This window comes from Chaetura pelagica, unplaced genomic scaffold (assembly GCF_000747805.2).
Source record: "Chaetura pelagica isolate M959 unplaced genomic scaffold, ChaPel_1.0 scaffold330, whole genome shotgun sequence".
In the NCBI taxonomy this organism is placed as follows: Eukaryota; Metazoa; Chordata; class Aves; order Apodiformes; family Apodidae; genus Chaetura; species Chaetura pelagica.
This window is the reverse complement of record NW_009951918.1, coordinates 1031509-1052520: the sequence shown is the minus strand read 5'-3', so window position 1 is coordinate 1052520 and position 21012 is coordinate 1031509. Positions and strand designations below refer to the sequence as shown.

General features: G+C 38.1%; 1 protein-coding gene across 1 annotated transcript in view; it reads left to right on the top strand.

Annotated features, from left to right (window-relative positions):
• Positions 1 to 62: 62 nt before the first annotated feature.
• The window catches only part of TRPM3 (transient receptor potential cation channel, subfamily M, member 3), a gene marked incomplete at its 5' end in the record, with an annotated part of 233452 nt that continues 212502 nt past the window's right edge, over positions 63 to 21012 (top strand). Inside the window, one exon of the mRNA XM_009995032.1 lies at positions 63 to 176. Coding sequence (XP_009993334.1) covers positions 63 to 176 — 114 coding nt within the window. The remainder of the gene's footprint in view (positions 177 to 21012) is intronic.

Genomic DNA, 21012 nt, shown 5'->3' with positions numbered 1-21012 from the left:
ACGCCCGCGCCCCGGCGGGCGGTGTGGGCTGTAGGCGCTGTCAGGTCTGCGGCTGATCTCCCTCCCGCTGGGATTTACGGAGGGTCATGAATCAGACCGATGCTCCCCGGCCACTCAACTGGACCATCCGGAAGCTGTGCCATGCCGCCTTCCTTCCCTCCGTCAGACTTCTTAAGGTACGGTGACAGCCCGCTTCGAGAACCGGTGTCTGCCGCTCGGCATCTGCCCGGAGGGCTGCAGACGCTGTTGCTGGAAAGTTAATTTAGAAATAGTCCCAACTTTACTATTAATTAGCTTTCTTAAAACCCCTTGCGAGCACCTGAAGATACCAAAAATGGTGTGTCCAGTTCGACATGTTCGGCTGTCGGGAAAAGGTCCGTGAGAGGCATAAAAAGGGAGTGAGGGATGGTGGATATCGTGTGTGCTTAAATTTGCCTGTCTGGAAAAAATCGAGCCGTGAACTTCTGTGGATGAAGAAGGAGTCTGTTTCTAAGGTGTGATCCTTTGTGAGCAGTCCTCTTCCATCTGTTCTTTAGGGTTGTGTAGTCTCTAGCTGGGAAACACCCGAAAGTCCGGTGCTACTCAGACCAGACCAATTTGTAAGTGGACTTAGTATGTGAGCAGACAAAAATTATCCTGGTTTGTTGAAAACAGGGTGAGTTAAAGACTGGCAGGGCAGGGAGCATCAGAGAAACTTTCTGATGATTATTTTTTGTTTCAGTGGTTAAACAAATGTGAAGGTGCTTTTCACGGTGTTTTTAAATGTGCTTGCCTAAAACATAATTATTAATTAAACAAACAAAAAACCAAAAAAAAACCAACAACAAAGAAACCCACATTTTGGATTATAGATGGAGGAGGACTTTCAATCTCAGCACGTCAAGCACCACTACTACTGCACGTCCCACTGAAACCATTTCAGAGGCATTTATTAGTGGAGAAAAATACCTTTCATCAACTATTTGACAAAAAAAAAAAGGTTACATAAAGCTGAAGAGTCTTCTTTGTTCTTGGATCTTATTCATTAATTGGATTACACAATGAATGTTTAAACAATACAGTCAGGTCCCTGAAGGCTTCTGCACCTGTAATGTTTTTGGTTTTTTTTAAATGCTGGATCATGACACCAATTATCTCAGTTCATCTTAATACTTGATAGTTTCGCTTTAAAATTAATATGCAGCCAGGTAAAACATGCCTACTCTAAAAGTGCACTATAAGGTAGTGTTTGATATAACCATTTGATTTTGTGTGGGTAGCTTTGAAATTAGGTCAGTCCTTCCTACTGCAACATATTTACACAGTAGTGTAGTGTATGATAGTGCTGTTTGCACTATCAGATGTGAGGAACTCAGATGTGAGGAATTTTATCATTCTCCACATCAGGAAAAAAAAATAAAAAAAAATTCTGCAATACTTCTTTATTCACAGACTAATGTTGCCCCCTGTGTATGGTTCTCCTCATTGCATGTTTTAAGGGTGAACACTATGATTATTGTTAAAAGACCTGTCTAAAAAATATTTTCTGAAGCTACATCTATAACCTTTTAGGGCCAGATAAGGAGTAGACCCTGCAGAGTTAAGAAGTGTGGGACAAGTAACCAGAAATAAGTAACCTGTGCATGGAGGGTTCTGTGAGGTGTGGGAGAGACCACAGCAAAGGTGGCACCCTCATATTATTTCTGAGCTGATGAGTAGGGCTGGTTAATTGGAGAGAGAAAGGCAGGTAAATGCTTAAAATTTTGCTTCCAATAGGTATATTTTGTATCTTTGTCTATTACAATTTAACATGTTCAAGTGATTCAAGTTAGAGCAGGGCCCCATTGTACTAATACCAAAAAGGATACAATAGTCAAGCTGAAGGAATTGTCCTGTCCTGAAGAGTTACTACGGAAAGTAAAGAGTGTGATTAGCAACAGCATTAAATTAACAGAAAAGCAGTATAAATATTTTCCTGTTTTTCCTCAGGGAATTTTTCAAATTTTATGTATGCAAATTCAGTCATGAGAAGACTGTCTGTATTCTTTTCTCTTTCGTGTCTTTCTCAAAAAAAAATATAAAAATGAAGAAACATTTTTTGTTGTTTTGTTCTAAATATCTAAATATTCTGAAGTCCACAAACATTGCCACAAAGGCAAGTGCAATCACCTAAATTTGTTTATAATTGCCAATTTCCAAATGGATTAACTGGGCTAATGTAACATTATTTCTCAGTAAATATCCGGTGGATCCTTTCTTATTCAGTCTTTCTCTTCAGAAAATGTCCTCAATAGCAGAAAAAACTTTGCAAAAGCTAATATGTAATGGCAGGGGTTTTTGTTTGTTTGTTTGTTTGTTTGTTTTTTGTTTTTATCTAGGGTTGCCAAACTCTTTCAATGTACATTGCAGAATTATTAAGAGTAAGAGAATAAAAAAATACTGTTGTGTCTTCACCATTTCCATGCTTGATTTAGTATACCAGAACAAAGCAATCACATTACATCAAGTTCAAGGATGCACATTTGTCTGATCTTGTAAGAATGAGAGATAACATAGATTTCCTTTTTTAGACATAAAAAAAACCACTGTGGCATGACCTAGACCTTCATGGTAAACATCACAGACTTTTCAATTAATTCCATGTCTTCTCAATGAGAGGTTTAAACTTATTACCTTTTGGCTATAATTTTAAGTGTAGCATCAGTGCTTTCACACTGATGGATCTAGATGATATTGGAATCTAGGATCTGCATGGAAGCCTCTCACTTTGTATTACTCACTAACAAATCTGTATCATTGTCTTGAAGTGACTAGTTTTAAGTAAATAATCAAAGATAAAATTCAACAGGTAGGCTGTGCTCTTATTCCATTTGGTTGAGATGGTGTGCAGTACTCAGTTGCCTGAACTGACATTTGATACAACTCCGGCCACAGTGGCCTGATTTGATTTATATAAACAAAGAACATGTGCACATGTTGTCCAGCTTTCCTCCCTGTGCTTTTGTTCCAGGTGTGTCTCTCTTCCAGCCCCATTCACTAATACACTCATATTTATGTAGGGTTTTAGAATCCTATTTTTTTCAGTTTTTTATTTTCTAACAGAGTACTAGAAGCTGTATTCGAAGTACAGATTGAAACAAACTGCTGGAGAACATATTTACGACTTGTTTCATCACGTCATCTTTCACTGTTCCCGTTTTTTTCCCCTAATAAATATTTCCTGTGGCATCTTGCATGCTGATATTTTTCCCAATTGTTTCAATATACTTAGACGTACACTAATGTACTATCTAATGTCTTCCCATCTGAAGTACAAGAATTGAGAAGTTCCTTGAGGACAGATACAGAGAGGGTGAGAGAGAATCTGTAATTCTCCTGAAACAGTCAGGTTAGTTTCCAAAGGTGGCTTTCCAGCAGTGGCTTGTCCAGCTCCTGTTCCTCTGCCTGAGTTCTGAAGCTTGTTTCTTTGTGGTTTTGACCCAGGTCTTGTTACCTTGATACTTTTTTATTTGCTTTAAGGAAGGATTAGTACTAGTGGCAAGCAGTCCTGACCCACTTATCGTATATGCAAGAACTGTTCCAGTTACAGAAACCTGTAATCTGTTTTATGGTGGAAGAGTTTCCAGTTCTCCATGTTGCAGAAGAAGAGACTACCTCTCAAGAGAGGAACCCAAGTCCAAATGCTAGGATTTAGAGAAAACCAACATTTTAGAACAATGTTTTATGCTCTTAAAAAATTAATGAATTACATCATACTAAAGACTTCACTCAGAGGACCTTGTGCCCTAGGAGACACTGCTGATGTTGCATTTCTTCTTGTGACAGATATGACACATGCCATGGGATCAAGAAATGAGCAATGGAGTTAAAAGAGAAAACTAAACTGAGAGTAGACAGGGAACTGAAAAAGAAAAGGTCTGTAATGTGCAGTAAGCTTATCAATACAGATTTAGAATCATAGAATCATAGAATGGTGGGGGTTGGAAGGGACTCCTACAGATCATCAAGTCCAACCCCCCTGCAAGAGCAGGATCACCTAGGGCAGGTCACACAGAAATGCATCCAGTTGAGTCTTAAAAGTCTCCAGAGAAGGAGACTCCACGACATCTCTGGGCAGCCTGTTCCAGTGCTCTGTAAATCTTACAGTAAAGAAGTTCTTCCTCCTGTTGAGGTGGAGCTTCCTGTGTTCCAGTTTTTGTCCATTGCCCCTTGTCTTATCAAAGGACACCACTGAGAAGAGACTGGCCCACTCTTCTTGACACCCACTCTTCAGATATTTTGTAAATATTTTGTCCCTAGACTTAACAGCCCAAGGTCTCTGAGCCTTTCCTCATAAGGCCGGTGTTCCAGTCCCCTAATCATCCTCACAGGCCTCAGTTGGACTCTCTCAAGTAAATCCCTGTCCTTCGTGATCTGGGGAGCCCAGAACTGGACACAAAAGTCCCAGTGAGTTCCCACTAGGGCAGAGTAGAGGGGGAAGGATGGCCTCCCTTGTCTTGCTGAACACACTCCTCTTAATACACCCCAGGGTACCATTGGCATTCTTGACCACAACAGCACATTGCTGTCCCATGGATAACTTGTTGTCCACCAGGTCTCCAAGTTCCATCTCCATGGAGTTGCTTTCCAGCAGGTCAACCCCTTATGTGCATTGGTGAGATGCACACGTGTACAAGTACTGTGATAAACTTTTGAAAGCAACAAATGACTCAGCCTGCTTTTTTCTTAATACGTCTACTAATATTTTTTTACAAGTAACTTGAATCACATGTCAGTAAGTAAACCTGGAAGGGAGGAACTTCGAAAAGGCCAGAGAAGAGGAAACAGAGTGAATCAGAAGAAACACTAGAGAAAATGTTTTGGCTAATTTTTCCCAACATATGGCTCAGTAAAAATGCCTGCTCAGCTCTACCAAATAAATAGAAGGAGTAGTTACCTAACCTGGGCAGCAGCCTGATCTAGCTCCAGCTGGAAGCTTAAAGAGACCATGCACTAAATTTGTTACCAGATGAGAAAGTAGATCTTATTTTTGGTGATTATTTGTATTTTATTGCCCTACCAAGAATGCATAAGCGAACACAAGAGGAAGTTAAAAGGCTAAAAAATGGTTCATTAGAGTGAGACACAGTGTGACACTATCTATATATGAAATTCTGGCTGGACTGAAATAAGTGAACTAGAAGTGTGGACAATATTTTTCCTGCTACAGCATGTTTGGCTATGTCCATGAAAAAGATATCCACAGGAATATAGACTGGGAAACATGTGGCAGCCTTTATTAAGGTACATGGTGAAATGCCACATTGTTCAACAACTTAAATCACCCAAAATCTCATTGCTATTTGACTATCAAATACAAATTTATTCCAGAATACTTTATAATAATCTAATTTGGTAAACTGAATGAAAAATTTGTTTCTCCAGAGTGATGGAAGAATGAAATATGTTCTTTATAAAACAGTAAATATTCATAGCCCAAAACCCTCTACTGTGAGTAAAAAGTGACTGTAAGAAAGGAGAAATCTTAATCTTTTGGAGGTGATTTTATTCCTCATGTGGATTTGGAAAAAAAATAAGTTTTGGACAGAGAGACTAGTCCTGTAACTCAGGGAAGATGCTTCTGATACATAGGTTTTTAAATTATTTTTAAGAGGATTTGTGTGCCATAATGAAAGAGTAATGTTAGATTATGTTCCAGTCTTCAGAAATGGAAGTGTAAGCCTTTTGTGCTATTTTATTCACTTTCAGTGAGAAAATGAGCAGGAATATAGACATAAAACTAGTAAAAATGTGTAATTTTTTTCTTTTAGCTAGACTTCTGATGTCCAATAGCAGTAGGGTTTTCTGGTTTATCACTTCTTAATAACTAAGGATTGATTCTCATTATTATTTTAGTTAATTTGCCTTATCCACTTTCCAAACTGCAATAAAATATGAGGGCAGTTTTACTAAATCTGGGTTGAACAATTGAGATACTTGGAGCACATCCTAATGCATACTGTTATCATTAGCAGGCTGGTGCACTAAATGTTTCTGAAAGTAATATGCCCATTACCAGCAGTAAAGTGAGCACAGTAATTTACCTGTGCGTGCACTCAGCTGCTTAGTGACTTAAATTTTAATAATGAATGAGCCACCACTATCCTGCCTTCAAGAGGATTTGATGCATTTAGGGAAGTAATGACAGTTCAGCCCTTAGCATCAGACTGTTTAAAACATAGGCATGTAGAGAATAGCAGTCAATGTAATCATTTCCTTGTAAATTTGCTAATAGAAAAGCTAGTCACAACTCTTGGTATGGGAGGATACTGCATGTGGTATGAAAGATAGATGAGTTTTAAGAGTGCATATAAGTGTTCAATAAGAAGTGATCTGAGAAACAAATTTCTCTTTTCCTGACAGAAAGAAAATAGTTGTATCTATAACAGTTGTAATAGATTTTCACAGATTTTCTGGGGAGCAATATTTGTCCTTAGGAGCTCAAAAGCAAAGATGCAGTTTCTGCTTTCTGCTGTGTGTTTCATCATTTAAGGATGGCAGGAAAGACACCTGGGTAGGCTATTGTTATGTCTTTGCAATCTCTTGCTTTATCATCAAGAAATTATATTAACACCCCAAATCAGGACAGCAGTGGGTTTTGCAATGTAGCTTCATGACGTCTTTGCACAGATATGCTTGTATTACTTGTGCTCAATTGTTAGCTGTGCCTCTAGTACTTCACATTTTATAACCAACTAGTGGCTGTGTGCTGGAGACATTTTACAGCTGGGATTGAAGAACTGGTGTTTGGGGGTTCCACATTCCCAAAAGCTGTTTATTTCTTTAAGTCATGCTTCTCACGAACGGTGAGATGAGCTGGTCATTCTCATATAGTAACTGCTCATGTTCATGTCTAAGAAGATTCTGACAGGTTATGTCAGTTCTTTTCTGTTGAAAAGGAGGGAAATGTGGAAGCTGATAATGCTTTTTTCCTTTTCTAGTAGTAGTAGTCACTTTGTGGGGTTAATTCTTTGGTGCAGTGTACATTTTTTATGTTATTGAAGGTGAATCAGAGTTTGGTAGCAGTTTGCCTTATTGACTGATACTTTTCCGTGAACATGAATGAGGTTGGTGACCACTGACTTAGAAGTAATGTAGCAGCAAAACAGTTTCTACAACAAGAAATGTTATCCTTATTGATAACAATGAAGGGGAGATATCAAGACAAGAAGCCTGGCAGGAGTCATATTTCCATGGGAGAACCTACACATAAGAGAGGTAGACACATCAGTGCCATTTTGAAGGAGGAGGCTGTAGTCTACTAATATAATGTAGAGGAAAAAATGGTTTTGGCTTTCAGGTTGGAAAAGCCTGGTACAGGTTTTTATTTTCTTATAAGTCTATCTTCTTTTGCAGTGCTTTCCCTAAATCCAGCTGTTTCATTAGTGTTTTTACCTTCATCTTAGAAAATACAGTGGAGTTTTGCCTTATTCTGTGCCACTGGCCAGTGGGCTACAGGGATGAAGGTGAGATATCAGAGAAGCCACCCAGGTTTATCCAAGGTTCCTGCACACAGAAGGACTTGGCTCATAAATGACCTCTGCTTTCCATGAGGCTCAGTCTTTTCAGATTTGAATACTTACATGGGGTGGCTTCTATTCCCAATGGCCTTTGCAAGAACTGACAATATATGAAACGCTGAAATAAATTTGCCTATCATAGAGTAAATGCAAGTTTCCTAATTTGTGACTGCATCAGAGCTTTTTGGTCTTGCCTTCAGAGAAATTTGGGGGAAAAAAAAAAAAAAAAGGAAAGAAAAAAAGGAAAAAAAAGGCATTTCTAATGTATATTAACAAAATAGGGGAAAAAAGAGATAGTTAAGAAGAGATACTGTTGTTTTAAAAATAATTGTAAAATGTTAACAAAATGCAGAATTCATGTGTGCAAGAGGCTACAAATACAATGCTGTTTAATGTGTTGGTGGAATCCTGTCATAAAAGCATATGATTTTAATGTTCTGCAATACTTTTCCTTATGTTTGAAAGGGTGCCATGTGAAAAATTCAGGCCACAGGGCCACAAAGTGAAGCTGAGTGGTTTTATTCCACCTGAATTGCTAACAAGACTATGCTACAGTGTAAAAATAAATGCCTTTGGGGCTCTTTGGAAATTATGTCAGAGCCAGTAATAAAGCATGAAATAAAATCACTTAATCAAAAATATCTTTCATCTCCCAAATAATAAGATGACATGAAAGAGCCTGACAAAGTGCTTTTAGTAGTGTCAAAGGAAGTTATTGAAGAAAATGTCAAGATTTTCATAATGTAGTTAAAACAATCATCAGGCTGATTTTACACTAGTGAGAAGTTGATTGAGTGAAAATACTGTCTTTCAGTTGCCCTGTGTTTCACCTGTTGTTGGTAGGTACAAAGAAGATTTGTAGTAAATTACTGAGCCATCATAATTAAGAATTTCAGGAGGATGCATGACATTGTTTTGTTATGGAAAGATGCCATTTTTTTAACATTGGAACTTACTAAATCAATATAGAATGTTACTGCAGGGTCTGTTGCAATGCAGTATCATATCTCAGTTTCCCAGTGTGATGGCTTGGTGTGCATTTTTGCATAAAGCTGGAGAGACCAAAACTACAACACAATGAATTAATTACAGGATACCCTGAGGCCCTTCCAAACTCACCTTTTCTATGATTATATGTAGAATTTGTAAGCTTTCTGAATTGCATCAAAAGAAGTGTGGCCAGCAGGTCAAAGGAGGTGATTCTCCCCCAGTACTCTCATATGGCAACACCTGGAATACTGTGTCCACTTGTGGAGCCCCTGACACAATAAGGACATGGAGCTCCTGGAGAAAGTACACAGAAGGGCCACAAAAATGATCAGAGTGCTGGAGCACCTCTGGACAGGCAGAGGGAGTTGGGGCTGCTCAGTATGGAGAATAGAAGGCTCAGGGGAGACCTTATAATACCTTCAAATACCTGAAGTGGTACAGGAAAGCTGGGGAGGGACTTTTTAGAGCAGTTCGTAGCAAAAGCACAAGGAGTAATGGTTTTAAACTGAAATAAGGTAGATTTAGATTAGATATTAGGGAGACATTCTTGACTGTAAGGGTGGTGAGACACAGGAACAGATTGCCCAGAGAAGCTGTGGATGGCCCTGCCTTGGAAGTGTTCAAGGCCAGCCTGGATGTGGGCTTGAGCAACCTTATGTAGTGGGAGGTGTCCCTGCCCATGGAAGGGGGGTTGGAACTAGGTGATCTTTAAGGTCCCTTCTAACCCAAACCATTCTGTGATTTTCCAAATACATTCTTGTTCAACTTTTGGGTTCAGTACTTCAAATTACTATGTGGTGTCTTATGCAGGAGGCTGTATTTGATGAACAGTGTGTTTTTCTGGCTCCAAATTCTATGTTACCACATTAAAACTGTGAAGATCTGCACAACTTAGCCACAATACTACTTGTTTTCTCAGTTTATTCCCTACATTTCTTCCCACTTCCCCACTGGCCCTCTTCCTGAACTCCATCACTCAAAGCTGTTTAAAAACATTTAGCTGCAGAAGCAATAGTGGTGCCAGGTTAGGGTGGCAATAATGATAACGAATAATTTGCTCCATGCAGTCCAATGAGAGCAATGCAAGGAAGAGGTCACCTCCCTCTGCCTGAAGGATGTGTAGATCAGGTATCAAGATTGCCCAAAATGCTCTTTAAGACAAGCACTACCTTACTGAAAGGTATCACTTTGGTTTTGGGTGTGAAGCCTCTAATATTTTGTTCTCTTTGATATATCTGGTTGCAACATAATCCTGCTTGGAAGCCTTTTTTAAATTATTGAGTTCAAATCCAGCCTTCTCTTAAAAAATATGATGATGTCAACTTTTTAGAGGTCCTACACTTGCTTTCTTAAGTGAGAACAGGATAAATTGGGATACATTGTGAATAAAACCACCCCCAAGTTGCTTACCCTATCCTGTCACAAGCAGGACTAATTCAATATGCATAATTTCTTACAGGTGTTTTTCTAAGTTCCTAACCCTCATAGTTAATCTTTTACAGTGAACCTACCTATGACATCTGAAATATTTTGCCATGGTATCTGACAGGATCTTTCTTGCTCCACTGTGAGGAGACGTGACAGATATAGTAGACTTTTGTGCTCAAAAATTATTGTACTGTGTTTGGAATGTGTCTAGTTTGATAGATCCTCTCATGACATATGGCTCTTTGTCATCTTCTAACATAGATTATTAGATTATTTATTCCATTGTTTAGAAGGTAGAGTGAGGGTCCTTTGCTTTTTGCTTGTCTTTCTCTAGTCTTCTGTTATTTTACTGGAAAGATCAGCAGAGATATGAGGGACTTCTGCTCAATCTTCCATGATAAACTGGAGAAGAGTTGATATGAAAACAAGGTATCACAGCCCTCCTTCATTTGTGCCTCCTGAAGAGGCTGAATAACATTTGTGTTAAATTGCCTATGAAGTCTTTCTGATTTAACTGACTTTCCAAGAATGTGAGGTGACTAACAACTATCAGTCTCTACGGAGAGCCTATGGGGGGCACAACATCTTTCTATTTGCACAGTAGAAATATTATTTTTGTTTCTTTGCAGTGCTTTTTAATGGTTGCATTAACAAAGAAATTTAAAAACTCTATGTGGGGGACAATCTGCAACACAGTCCTTATTAAGACACTGATCTGATCTATCAAGCAAAAAATATCCTGTGCAGTTTCTTATTAATGGCAACTACAGGAGCTCTAGTTTATTGAATATGGGAGCAGTAAATGGTTCAGAGGATTGCTTCTCCTTAGCTGCTGACTTCTATTACTAGCATCCAAGGATGAGTTTTTTCTTATTAGTTACTTTTATTTCTTTAGTAGTGCAAATTTCCAGTTTTATTTAATGTTCAAAAATTCTCAAATATTAATAAAATATTTGTCCCATGATAAAATGGATATTAGTAGAGTTAGAACAAATGAGAAGAACTACTTGTTCACCCAGTATTGCAGTCTGTCAGGGATGTAACTACAATAGGCAGTATTTAAGTAAGTACTGAAACTGAGCAAATTTTTTGCATCAAATTGTCTGACAAACCTGGCATCTCAATGCTATGAAACATGATAGCACAGATCATTTCCATTAATTTATTTAGGACTCATCTGAAATCCAATGGAATCAATGTATGCACTTCCACTAATTTTTAGGGCATGTCACCCTTATTTGCCAGATAGCAAAGCCTGACACTTGAGGTAGAAACAGTGTAATACTCCAGGATATATATATATATATAATGTACATTATGTTATTTTGATTCAAGACTGGGCATGTGTTCAAGTATCTCTGCTGCAAATAGTTGTGTGCATAACTAATGCTGCATTTTTTTTTCCATATCAAATCCCAAGTCTACTCTCCCCTTAAAGTAAATGGGGAGAGCAAATAGCTGAAGCAAACTACTTAAGAGGATTAAATAAGAAAGTGTAGCTGCAGAGAAATGTGTGGAACATTTATTAATTAAATTGATTAGCAACATAGCATAGGAAAAAAAAAATTAAAAAAAATTCTTTGAGTGAGGAGAATATGGTCACTATCCATGGCAGTCCTAGCTCTTTTTTGCACTGATGAAATCACATGACATTTTCATACAGCTAAACCACATTTATGGTGGGGAGTATGGTCCTAGTGCTTTGGAATTGCATGATGACATATTCTCTGCTTTAGCTCATTTTGTGGAGTATGCTTGATTTCAAAATTCATACTCTAATATGACCTTGCTTAAAACCTCGAAAACTAGATTATTTGTGACAATCATCCTAACCCTAATTCTACTCATGTTAGTAAATGTTCATTTGAAAGGCAGAGGTTACTTCATGTCAGGAAGGATTTCTCCCCAGTGGTGGTTTATGCTTGGCTGATATGGCAATTGGACCCCAGTTCTGGGACACGCTCTCTTCCTTGGCCTTAGATAAAGCAAAGTTAATGCTGCAACACCATCTAAACTAAGCTGGCATGTCTCTCCTCTCCCATAGAATTTCTTCCTCATGACAAAATGCTATTGCATAGACTGGATGTATAGGTATAGTCTAGAAAAGGTCTTTAGCAGATGAAAAATCCCAGTTCGGAAGCACCTACTCTGTATCCTGAGTAAAACTATCCTCAAAGTTGCTTTTTAATGCTTTATTTTTGTGTGCTTATAATTAATATCCTTTGACTGTAGCTTGATTTTTCAGAAACCACTGAGGAAATATTTTCTGGAAACAGCAGTCCCAATACAACCATAATAGCCTGTTCTCTTGTTTGCTGAAGTTGAAGAATTCTAAATTGCTAAGATGTGGCACTTAATAATGTGTCTCCACATTAAGTTCCATTAAAATTTTAGTTCTTTCTGGATTTCCATTTCCCCACTTCCATGATGCACAAGGCTATGAGTGTGAATTTCATGTTAAAGTCTTCCTCAGATACTCAGATTAGTAGTCTTTCAAGCAGTTGCTTCCTGCTATGGGGGCTTCCAACTTTTCACTGCGAAGCCACAGGTAGCATAACATAGTGCACTTGTTTCAGTGCAAAACAGAAAGATTCAGTGAGGAATGAGATACCCATAATTAATACAGGTGATTTGAATACTCTGAATATGAATACATAAATACTAAAACACATTATGCTTAAAGCAGCAATTATTATTATAACCCACTTGTTTGGGTTATGTACATATTAGTAGATTTCTGCTAGATTTTTTCCAAATTCCATTCTTAAAAACAGGTTATTTAAAAATAAAAAACTGAAGTAGGTTTGCAACAGAAACACTGACAAGTTGTTGTACGTAAAATAGAGCAGGTGAAATAAAAAAGTTAACTTTAGCACAATGTCTTTGATCTTCATGGACAGGATAAAATAAATTTTAGAATGCTGTACTACTAGTATCAGCTTGTTGCAAAAAGTGTATGTAATCAAGTTAATCTTTTCACAGGCTGCTGCCTGCTTCCTGATCTCATTCTGGAGATATCAGATGACTAGTCCCACATCTGAGCTAAAATTAATTAGCTCATCCATGTACACTTAGAATCACAGAATCACAGCATATCACAAGTTGGAAAGGACCCATAAGGTTAATTGAGTCAAATTCCCTGTTCCTCACAGGACAACCTAAAACTGAACCACATGACTAAGAGCATAGTTCAGATGCTCCTTAAACTCTGAAAGGCTTGGTGCCATGTCCAATCTGAACTTCCCTGATGGAGCTTCATTTCATTTCTCCATGTCCTGTCACTGGTCACCAGAGGGAGGAGATCAGCATCTCCCCTGCCGCTGGCCCCTGTGAGGAATTCGTAAGCCATAATGAGGTCACCCTTCCACATTTCTTCTCCAGGCTGAACACACCAAGTGACCTCAGGTTCTCATCATAAGTTTTCCCTTAGAGGCCTTTCATGATCTTGGTTGCCCTCCTTTGGACACACTCTAATGTGTCCAAAAACTGCACACAGTACTTGAGGTGGGGCCACAGCAGTGCAGTGTGGAGTGGGACAGCCACCCCCCTCAACCAGATAGCAATGCTGTGACTGATGCACCCCACGACACGGCTGGCCCTTTTGACTGACAGGACGTACTGTAAACTCATATTCACCTTGCCACCTACCCAAACTTCCAGATCTTTTTCGATGGAGCTGCTCTCCAGCCTCTAACCCCCCAGTTTGAACGCATAAGCAGGATTACCCCACCCCAGGTGAAGACTTCTGCACTTTCTCTTGTTAAATTTCATATGGTTGATGACTGCCCAGCTCTAGTCTATTCAGATCTCTCTGTAAAGCCTCCCTACCCTTGACAGAGTCCACAGCTCCTTCTAGTTTAGTATAATCAGCAAACTTAACTAATGTACATTTGATTCCTGTGTCCTGATCATTTATGAAAACATTAAAACATTGCTTGACTTTCAATTTGCTCTTGTACTCTAAATACTAGAAATAGTTGTGAAAACTGGAGTTTGTGGTGGACAGCAAGGCTTAACACAAGGCAGCAGTGTGCTTTTTCAGTAGAGAGCCAGTTGCATCCTGCACTGTATTAAGACTGTAGCCAACAGCCTATTTGTGAGACCATATCTGAGTGCTGTGTCCAGTTCTAGGCTCCCCAGAACAGGACATATATGATGAACATGTTGGAGTGAGTGTGGTGGAGGCCACTAAACTTATCAGGGAACTTTGTACATGATACACAAGAGAAAGATGGTTAAGGAGGGAAGGTGAAGGGAAAATCCAATTTCTGGCTTTCTATATCTAAAGCCAGGATGAAGAGGGGATGAAGTCAGAAGTTTTTCAGAAACATGAAGTGTCAGTACAAGTAATGGAAACAAGCCATCATAACGCTGTTTAAGCAGTAGAACAGGTTGTCTGGAAGTATTGTAGACTTTCCACCCTTGGAGAGGCTCAAAACAGCTGCATGGGACCTGAGCAACCTGATCTAACTGGAACTGTTTAGTGAATTTTTCTTTCCTGTTTTGATATAGTTTGCAAAATAGAGTGAAGACTGTTAATCCTCAAATAAGATGTCCTTGATTTTGCAGGCATCTCTTCTGTTTTAAATGTGGGCAGAGATAAATTTTTAAACACTTTCTTACGCAGTGCATAATAACACTACAACTGCTGGGCTGCTATCACAGGATCTTCTTGAATTCAGTTGTCATTAAGAGTTTTCTGAAGTTTCTCTTCATGTTTAGTAGCAGAAGTACATCAAGAGTGAAAGGTGACGAATTTTGTATTCTGTAGATATGTAGCAGAGTTGTTTCTAGGTACACATTACATCGCAATTACATTCTGGAGTTGCTTTTGCTGTAGCAGCTTTTCAGCTGAGTATCTCACAAATTTGTTTGCATGGCTCGTTGTACCACAATTGTAGAAACTGATTTACAGGCAATTTTTAGAAAGTTCAGACAGTCATTGTGTCTCTGACTGTTCAGCATGCTAGCAGTTGAACTAGAAATTTATATTAGCTACAAGCTACTAAGCTGTTTTTCAATCTGTGACCTACTTAATTTCAGATTGAGTATATAAATTTTTTTATGCACAGTTATGTACAGTAGGGCTATAAATACTTTCTTTGGCAGGAGTTGTTTTGGTGTTTATGAATAGGGGCACCACTGACAGCTGTGGTGGAGGAAGCAACCCAGAAGATCCTGAGGCAGGTCTTTGTCTTGAGGCTCTGGCTGTCTTCTTCCCACAAAAAGCACAAGAATCGTGATTGTTGGTTGACGGTGCTGCAATCACCCCTTCCATAACCCAGGAGAAAGTAGTCAATGATCTGTTTTTGTTCCTAAGCAAGTACATGTCTATGAGGCTGGATGGGATCCACCAGAGAGTACTGAGGAAGCTAGTGGGGGAGCTCACTAAGCTTCTCCCCATCATTTATCAACAATCCTGGTCAACACCTAGATGACTGGAGGGTGGCTAATGTGACACCTATCTACAAGAAGGGCCAGCAGGAGGATCCAGGGAACTAAAGACCTGTCAGCCTGACCTCAGTATGGGGAAGGATCATGGAGAGGCTCATCTTGAGCTCGCTCGCATGGCAAGTGCGGGGCAGCCAGAGGATCAGGGCCAGCCAGCATGGATTGATGAAAGGGAGGTCTTGCTTGATCAACCTGAGCTCTTTCTATGACCATGTGACCTGCCTTTTGGATGAGGGGAAAGCTGTGAACATTGTCTACCTGGACTTTGGTAAGGTCTTTGATACCTTCTCATACAGAATTCTCCTGGAGAAGCTGGTGAATCATGGCATAGACAAGTGTACTGTTCACTAGGTAAAAATCTGGCTGGATGGCCAGGCCCAGAGTTGTGGTAAACAGGGTCAAATCCAGCTGGTGACCTGTCACCAGTGGTGTCCCTCAGGGCTCAGTTTTGGGAACAATCTTGTTCAGTATCTTTACCAATGATCTAGATGAGGGGAATAAGTGCATCAGATGACACAAAACGGGGTGGAAGTGTTGATATGCTTGAAGGAAGGAAGGCTTTATAGAGTAACCTGGACAGGCTGAATCAATGGGCCGAGGCCAGTTGTATGAGGTTAAATAAGGCCAAGTGTCAGGTCCTGCATTTCAGTCACAACAACCCCAGTCAATGTTACAGGCCTGGGGAAGAGTGGCTGGAAAGCTGCCCAGCAGAAAAGGACCTGGGGGTGCTGGTTGACAGCTGGCTGAACATGTGGACCTTGGTAAGAAAGTTTACCTAAACATCTGCATATTCCAGCCCAGACCTAACGTAACAGAACACAGTTTACACAGGTTATTTGTCCTTTGTTCAGGGTTACTTTCATCTATATTTTTTGAACTTTCACAGTGAAAGATGATAAATTTAAGTTACTGTCTACAAGACCATGGAGAATGAAGATACAAATTAACTATTTATGAGGTATGAATCTCTGGCTAAGAAAACGAAGAGTTTTGGATATAGCTAGCTTAGAGTTATGGGGGGTTTAATGTGAAAATTAGCTACATACTTAGGAAACATTTATTAAATTAAAATTCTCACAAGAATGTACGAGCAATAATAATAACAATCTCTCTGTTCTTTATCTTTGCAGCAGTTGCACAATGATACATGCAACTGAGCTGAATAAAGCAGGTGACATGTTTTCCATATCCAGTAACTGTGCGTAAACAAACAAATAAAAAGCAGTCTAAACAAAATTGCCTTAACTTAAACTCTAATTTTGCTGCAAGCAATTACCTGTTAAAGGAAAAAGAATTAAGAAGAAAAATTTGTCACTCTCTTCAGAATGACTTTTTGTTAGGAAATGGTTACGCTACCCCTATAAACGTGTTTTAATAATCTAATACTGAATGCTTGTCACTTTGTCTTGCCTCCAAGTCCTGAGGGACTTCACTGAGATACATATGAACAGCATGGAAACCTATTGTATCAGACAACATGGGTTATTTTCAGTTACAACGTTGACTGGTTTTAGCCCAGGTGGCAGTGTATAATATTTTTCTATTTCTTACCTAGAACCATATAATTGCAAAACAGAAATTTGAGGAAATTAGCTCAGAATTCTGCCTCTATCATTTTGTAGAGACTGTGTTACTTCTACCTATATACAAACATTTTGTTATGATTCTGGGGCATGAAGCCATAAAATGAATTATGTTGTTAAAAAATGAATAGCAATTTGAAAATAAAGTCCAAGGAGAGTTTCAGGTCTAGCCCCAAACCAGGTAATTATTTTTTAAAAATAGATAATGCAATGCATAACAGCGATATATTTTTATTCTTTGTGCCTGTATACATAACACAAGTAACAGTATTTACTCAAAAATAAAAAAAAACAAAGCTGTTCTTTAAAAGCATATAGTGATAACACCAGAATAAAACAAACAAACAAAACCCCCTAGTAATACCTAAGTTTGGCAAATATTTATATTATTTTCATTAATTCAGGTATTTCAAAACATCTTTCTCCAAATTAAGAATACCCTATCATTTGCTAGAAATGCTAGAATCTGCTTCAGGAATTTGAAGTATAAGGACTGCAGGTTAAAATTAAGGTCAAGTAGTAAGCCTGCAAGAGAAAATACTAGATGGGTGATGCTGAATTAAAAATGATACCATTATAAACACCAACACATACGTTCTTCATATAGTAAATCTACATTGCACATTGAAATTTAGTCTGTTCATATGGTAATGTATCATATCCAATTTTGCAGCTACAGAATAGTGAATGTTTCCCAATCGGCAAGACAGATTCTTATATAACAGATTCAGCTTTCTTTTCTTACTGTGATATTGATTATTTTTGCCTGATGTGGATCATTTGTATGACTATGTACAGCATTTTTTTATTTTCTTGGTTGTCTGAATTTCTGTGAGGTGATATTGGTCTCTAAATTTAATTTGTTCTTGATATATTACTGTGCAGATCAGGAAATTGTCATTATTCAGAATAGTATTTTTAGTCTTACGAATTTGTTTGGTGTCTTCAAACATGGTTGGATCTGGCAATATTCCAGGTCAAAGTCATAAATTCTTTGGGGATTATCAGAAAAGGTGCTTGTACAGATACAGTAAGGCCACACTCAAATGGCACCAATTTTTCAGTCCTTCCATCTGGATTCTACACACATCTCCTAGGACGTAGTGTGTTATTCTGAAGAATTTACTTGATCTGCTTTTCTGCACTATGCAAATAATTCATGATGAAGTGAAAACTTCCATTTTGAGCCACTAGTGAAAAATATCTGCTGTGATGAGTCTGCTATTTTACAGAAAACACATCATATTTTCTTAGTGGACTTCTCACACTCTTATCCATTTGGGGCATCAAAGTTTATAAAACAGCACCATCCCTGGAGATGTTAAAAAAACACAAAGACATGGTGTTTCAGGAGATAGCTTAGTGTTTGGAGATTGTAAGGTGAGTGGTTGGACTTGATGATCTTGGAAGTCTTTTCCAACATTGATGAATCTATGATTCTATATATACAACTGAATTCATTTCAGTTAGGAGTGTTGCCTGGGTGTTGAAAGTCACAAAGACAAGAAGGCTTCCATGATCCTTTTATAATACAATACAGTTTTTGAGAGTGATGTAATTATTTTCAGTTTTCTTTTGAATAAATCTACTCCAAATACAGTGTTACTGATGCAAACTAGCAAGGTTTGTAGGTCTTTGGTTATTCATGCACTTCATTTCTGAAATCTGTGCTTCTGCTTAAATCAGGTAGCAGCCCGAGCTGTGCTAATTGCACAATGTTCTGGAGGCTGGCAATTATTCCAGTTCATTTGGTTGCATATAACATATGAAGATATAGTTGACTTCTTTATTATCACCTTATGGACTATTGTGAGACATCCCTCGAAGAAACTAATTTTTGTTTGATTATCTTACTGAAAACTCCACAAGGTGAAGATTTATGACACACTTTGACAGTTGACTTTTGCCTTTGTTGTAATAATCCAGATCTCTACAAATCCACAACTGTCTATTGTACAGAGCATTTGCTTTTGTATGGAACAGTTTACTTCTATAAAACTTCCTTTTTCAACTTAATTACTTGTCTTTTCAGGTTAAATGCACTTTGTTGCACATTCACAGTTTGCATTTTTTTTTTTCCTGTAAGGCATGTAAATCAGACATTCCTGGCTGTCTATTGTGTGTCATGAAATATAGAGGCAAAGTTTTGTCCTTGGTGTGGCATCATAGTTTAATAGTGATACAAATGTAGTTATTCTTCAGATCATCATTTCAACTGTGAGACCCAACTCTTTTGGCTTTGATTTTGAAATATTAATATTCAACTAATAAAACCAGCATTAGATCACTTTGTGGATGTATGTTGCCTATGAACTGCATTTGAGTATAAAATGTTTGACTGTTCTTCTGCACATGGAGCATATGTTCATATTTTATTGCACTTTTTAATTATTATTATTTTGATGTTGTTATAGTGTGCAACTTTTGATTTGTATAGTATTTGGTAGACCTGAACAGAAAATATATTTCCTTATTCTTCCAGAAGCATTGAATTTTCATAAATTCTTTCCTAGTCCAGAACAAACCTGAGGTTGCCACTCCTTCCCTTGCTGGCTCCTGAGACATACAGGAAACCTAAAGGTTCTCTAATTAGTATTAAATTGTTAAGTTATATTATCTTTCTTTATCATGTGTTCCAATAAGTAGCTACTGGTAAATTTATGCACATAGGGTCTTAGTAAGTTGCTTGTTATGTAATGAAATAAGTTTCTTCATTATCATTAAAACATCATGAATTTTTAGGACATTTTTTCTTTAAAAATATGAAATTCTTCTATATTTCTGTAATTCACTGAGCAGTTTAAAATTCAAATAGAAAAAAAAACCCACCCTAAATTATCAAATACTTCAAACTTTCCCATTTGAGATGAACTTACATACTTTCCTTCTAGGGAGCCTTTACCAATTTCTAATCACTAATTTAAATCCTCATTTATTAAAAGCAAGGTAAGAATATATAATAAATCAATACTTTAGGGACCAGTTCAGGTTAGGCATAGTAGAGAAACCCAGCCACAGGAGTTTGCAGGCATATTAAACAAGCTTTGTGCATAAGACAGTCTGTTTGGTTTTTGTCACCCAAATTCTGTGCTAACTCTCATCTTAATCAATCTTTGTTTCCTGATTAAAAAAAGACAAAAGAATCAAACATTTGATGTCACCTAAAATGACTTTAGTTGATTCTTTCAGAACTGTATTTTTTTGAGCCTTTATGAGGAAACATTTTTTAAAATTAGGACAGGACCATTGTTAAACATGACAGGGACTATCTCATTTCTTTGTTTTTTAGGTTTCTTTGTTTGTTTTAGGGGTTTGTTTCTCTTTGTTTGTTTGTGTTTGGGTTTTTTTTGTTGTTTGTTTTTGATTTGCTATTTCTTTTAAACTGAGGAGTCCTCTAAATCTAGCCTTGATTGCTCCTCTGTTTTGAAGCTGGTTTCTGAGAATGCCTCCCAGATGCTTCTGACACCCTCTATTGTAGTACTGAGCCAGCAGCTTCTCTCAGACTTCAAAAAGGACAATGCATTTTGTTTACATATCTCTACAGCAGATCTACAGGATGTCTTCAGCAAGGTTAAAGGAAAATAACAGAAGCAAATTTTTTAAAGTGGCAGGATTTGGTTCAAAGCCCAGTGATTTGTGTTTGCAAAAATACATAATAAAGGTCGTTCCTATTTTCCAGTGCTCTTTTATATACCTGACTTTAAGCTGAATAATTTTATTATGGCAAAAGCTAATGGTTGTTGAAAGGAGAGGACCCTTCCTGCATCTTCAATTCTAGCTGCTTTTTCCCCATCTGCACTTTTTTGCCATTATCAGCATCCAGATGGCCACATCCTGAGCAGGGCATCAATATATCTAGCTTAGACAGGTTTCTGCTTTTATCAACACTGGGGGAGGGTCTAGGACAAATCTCCACTGCCAGCTCTCCACTGCCTGAACATCTCTATGCCAGGACGTCTCTCCACCAGCACATCTCTAGGCCAGGGCATCTCTCCTCTACAACATCTCTCTGTACATCCACA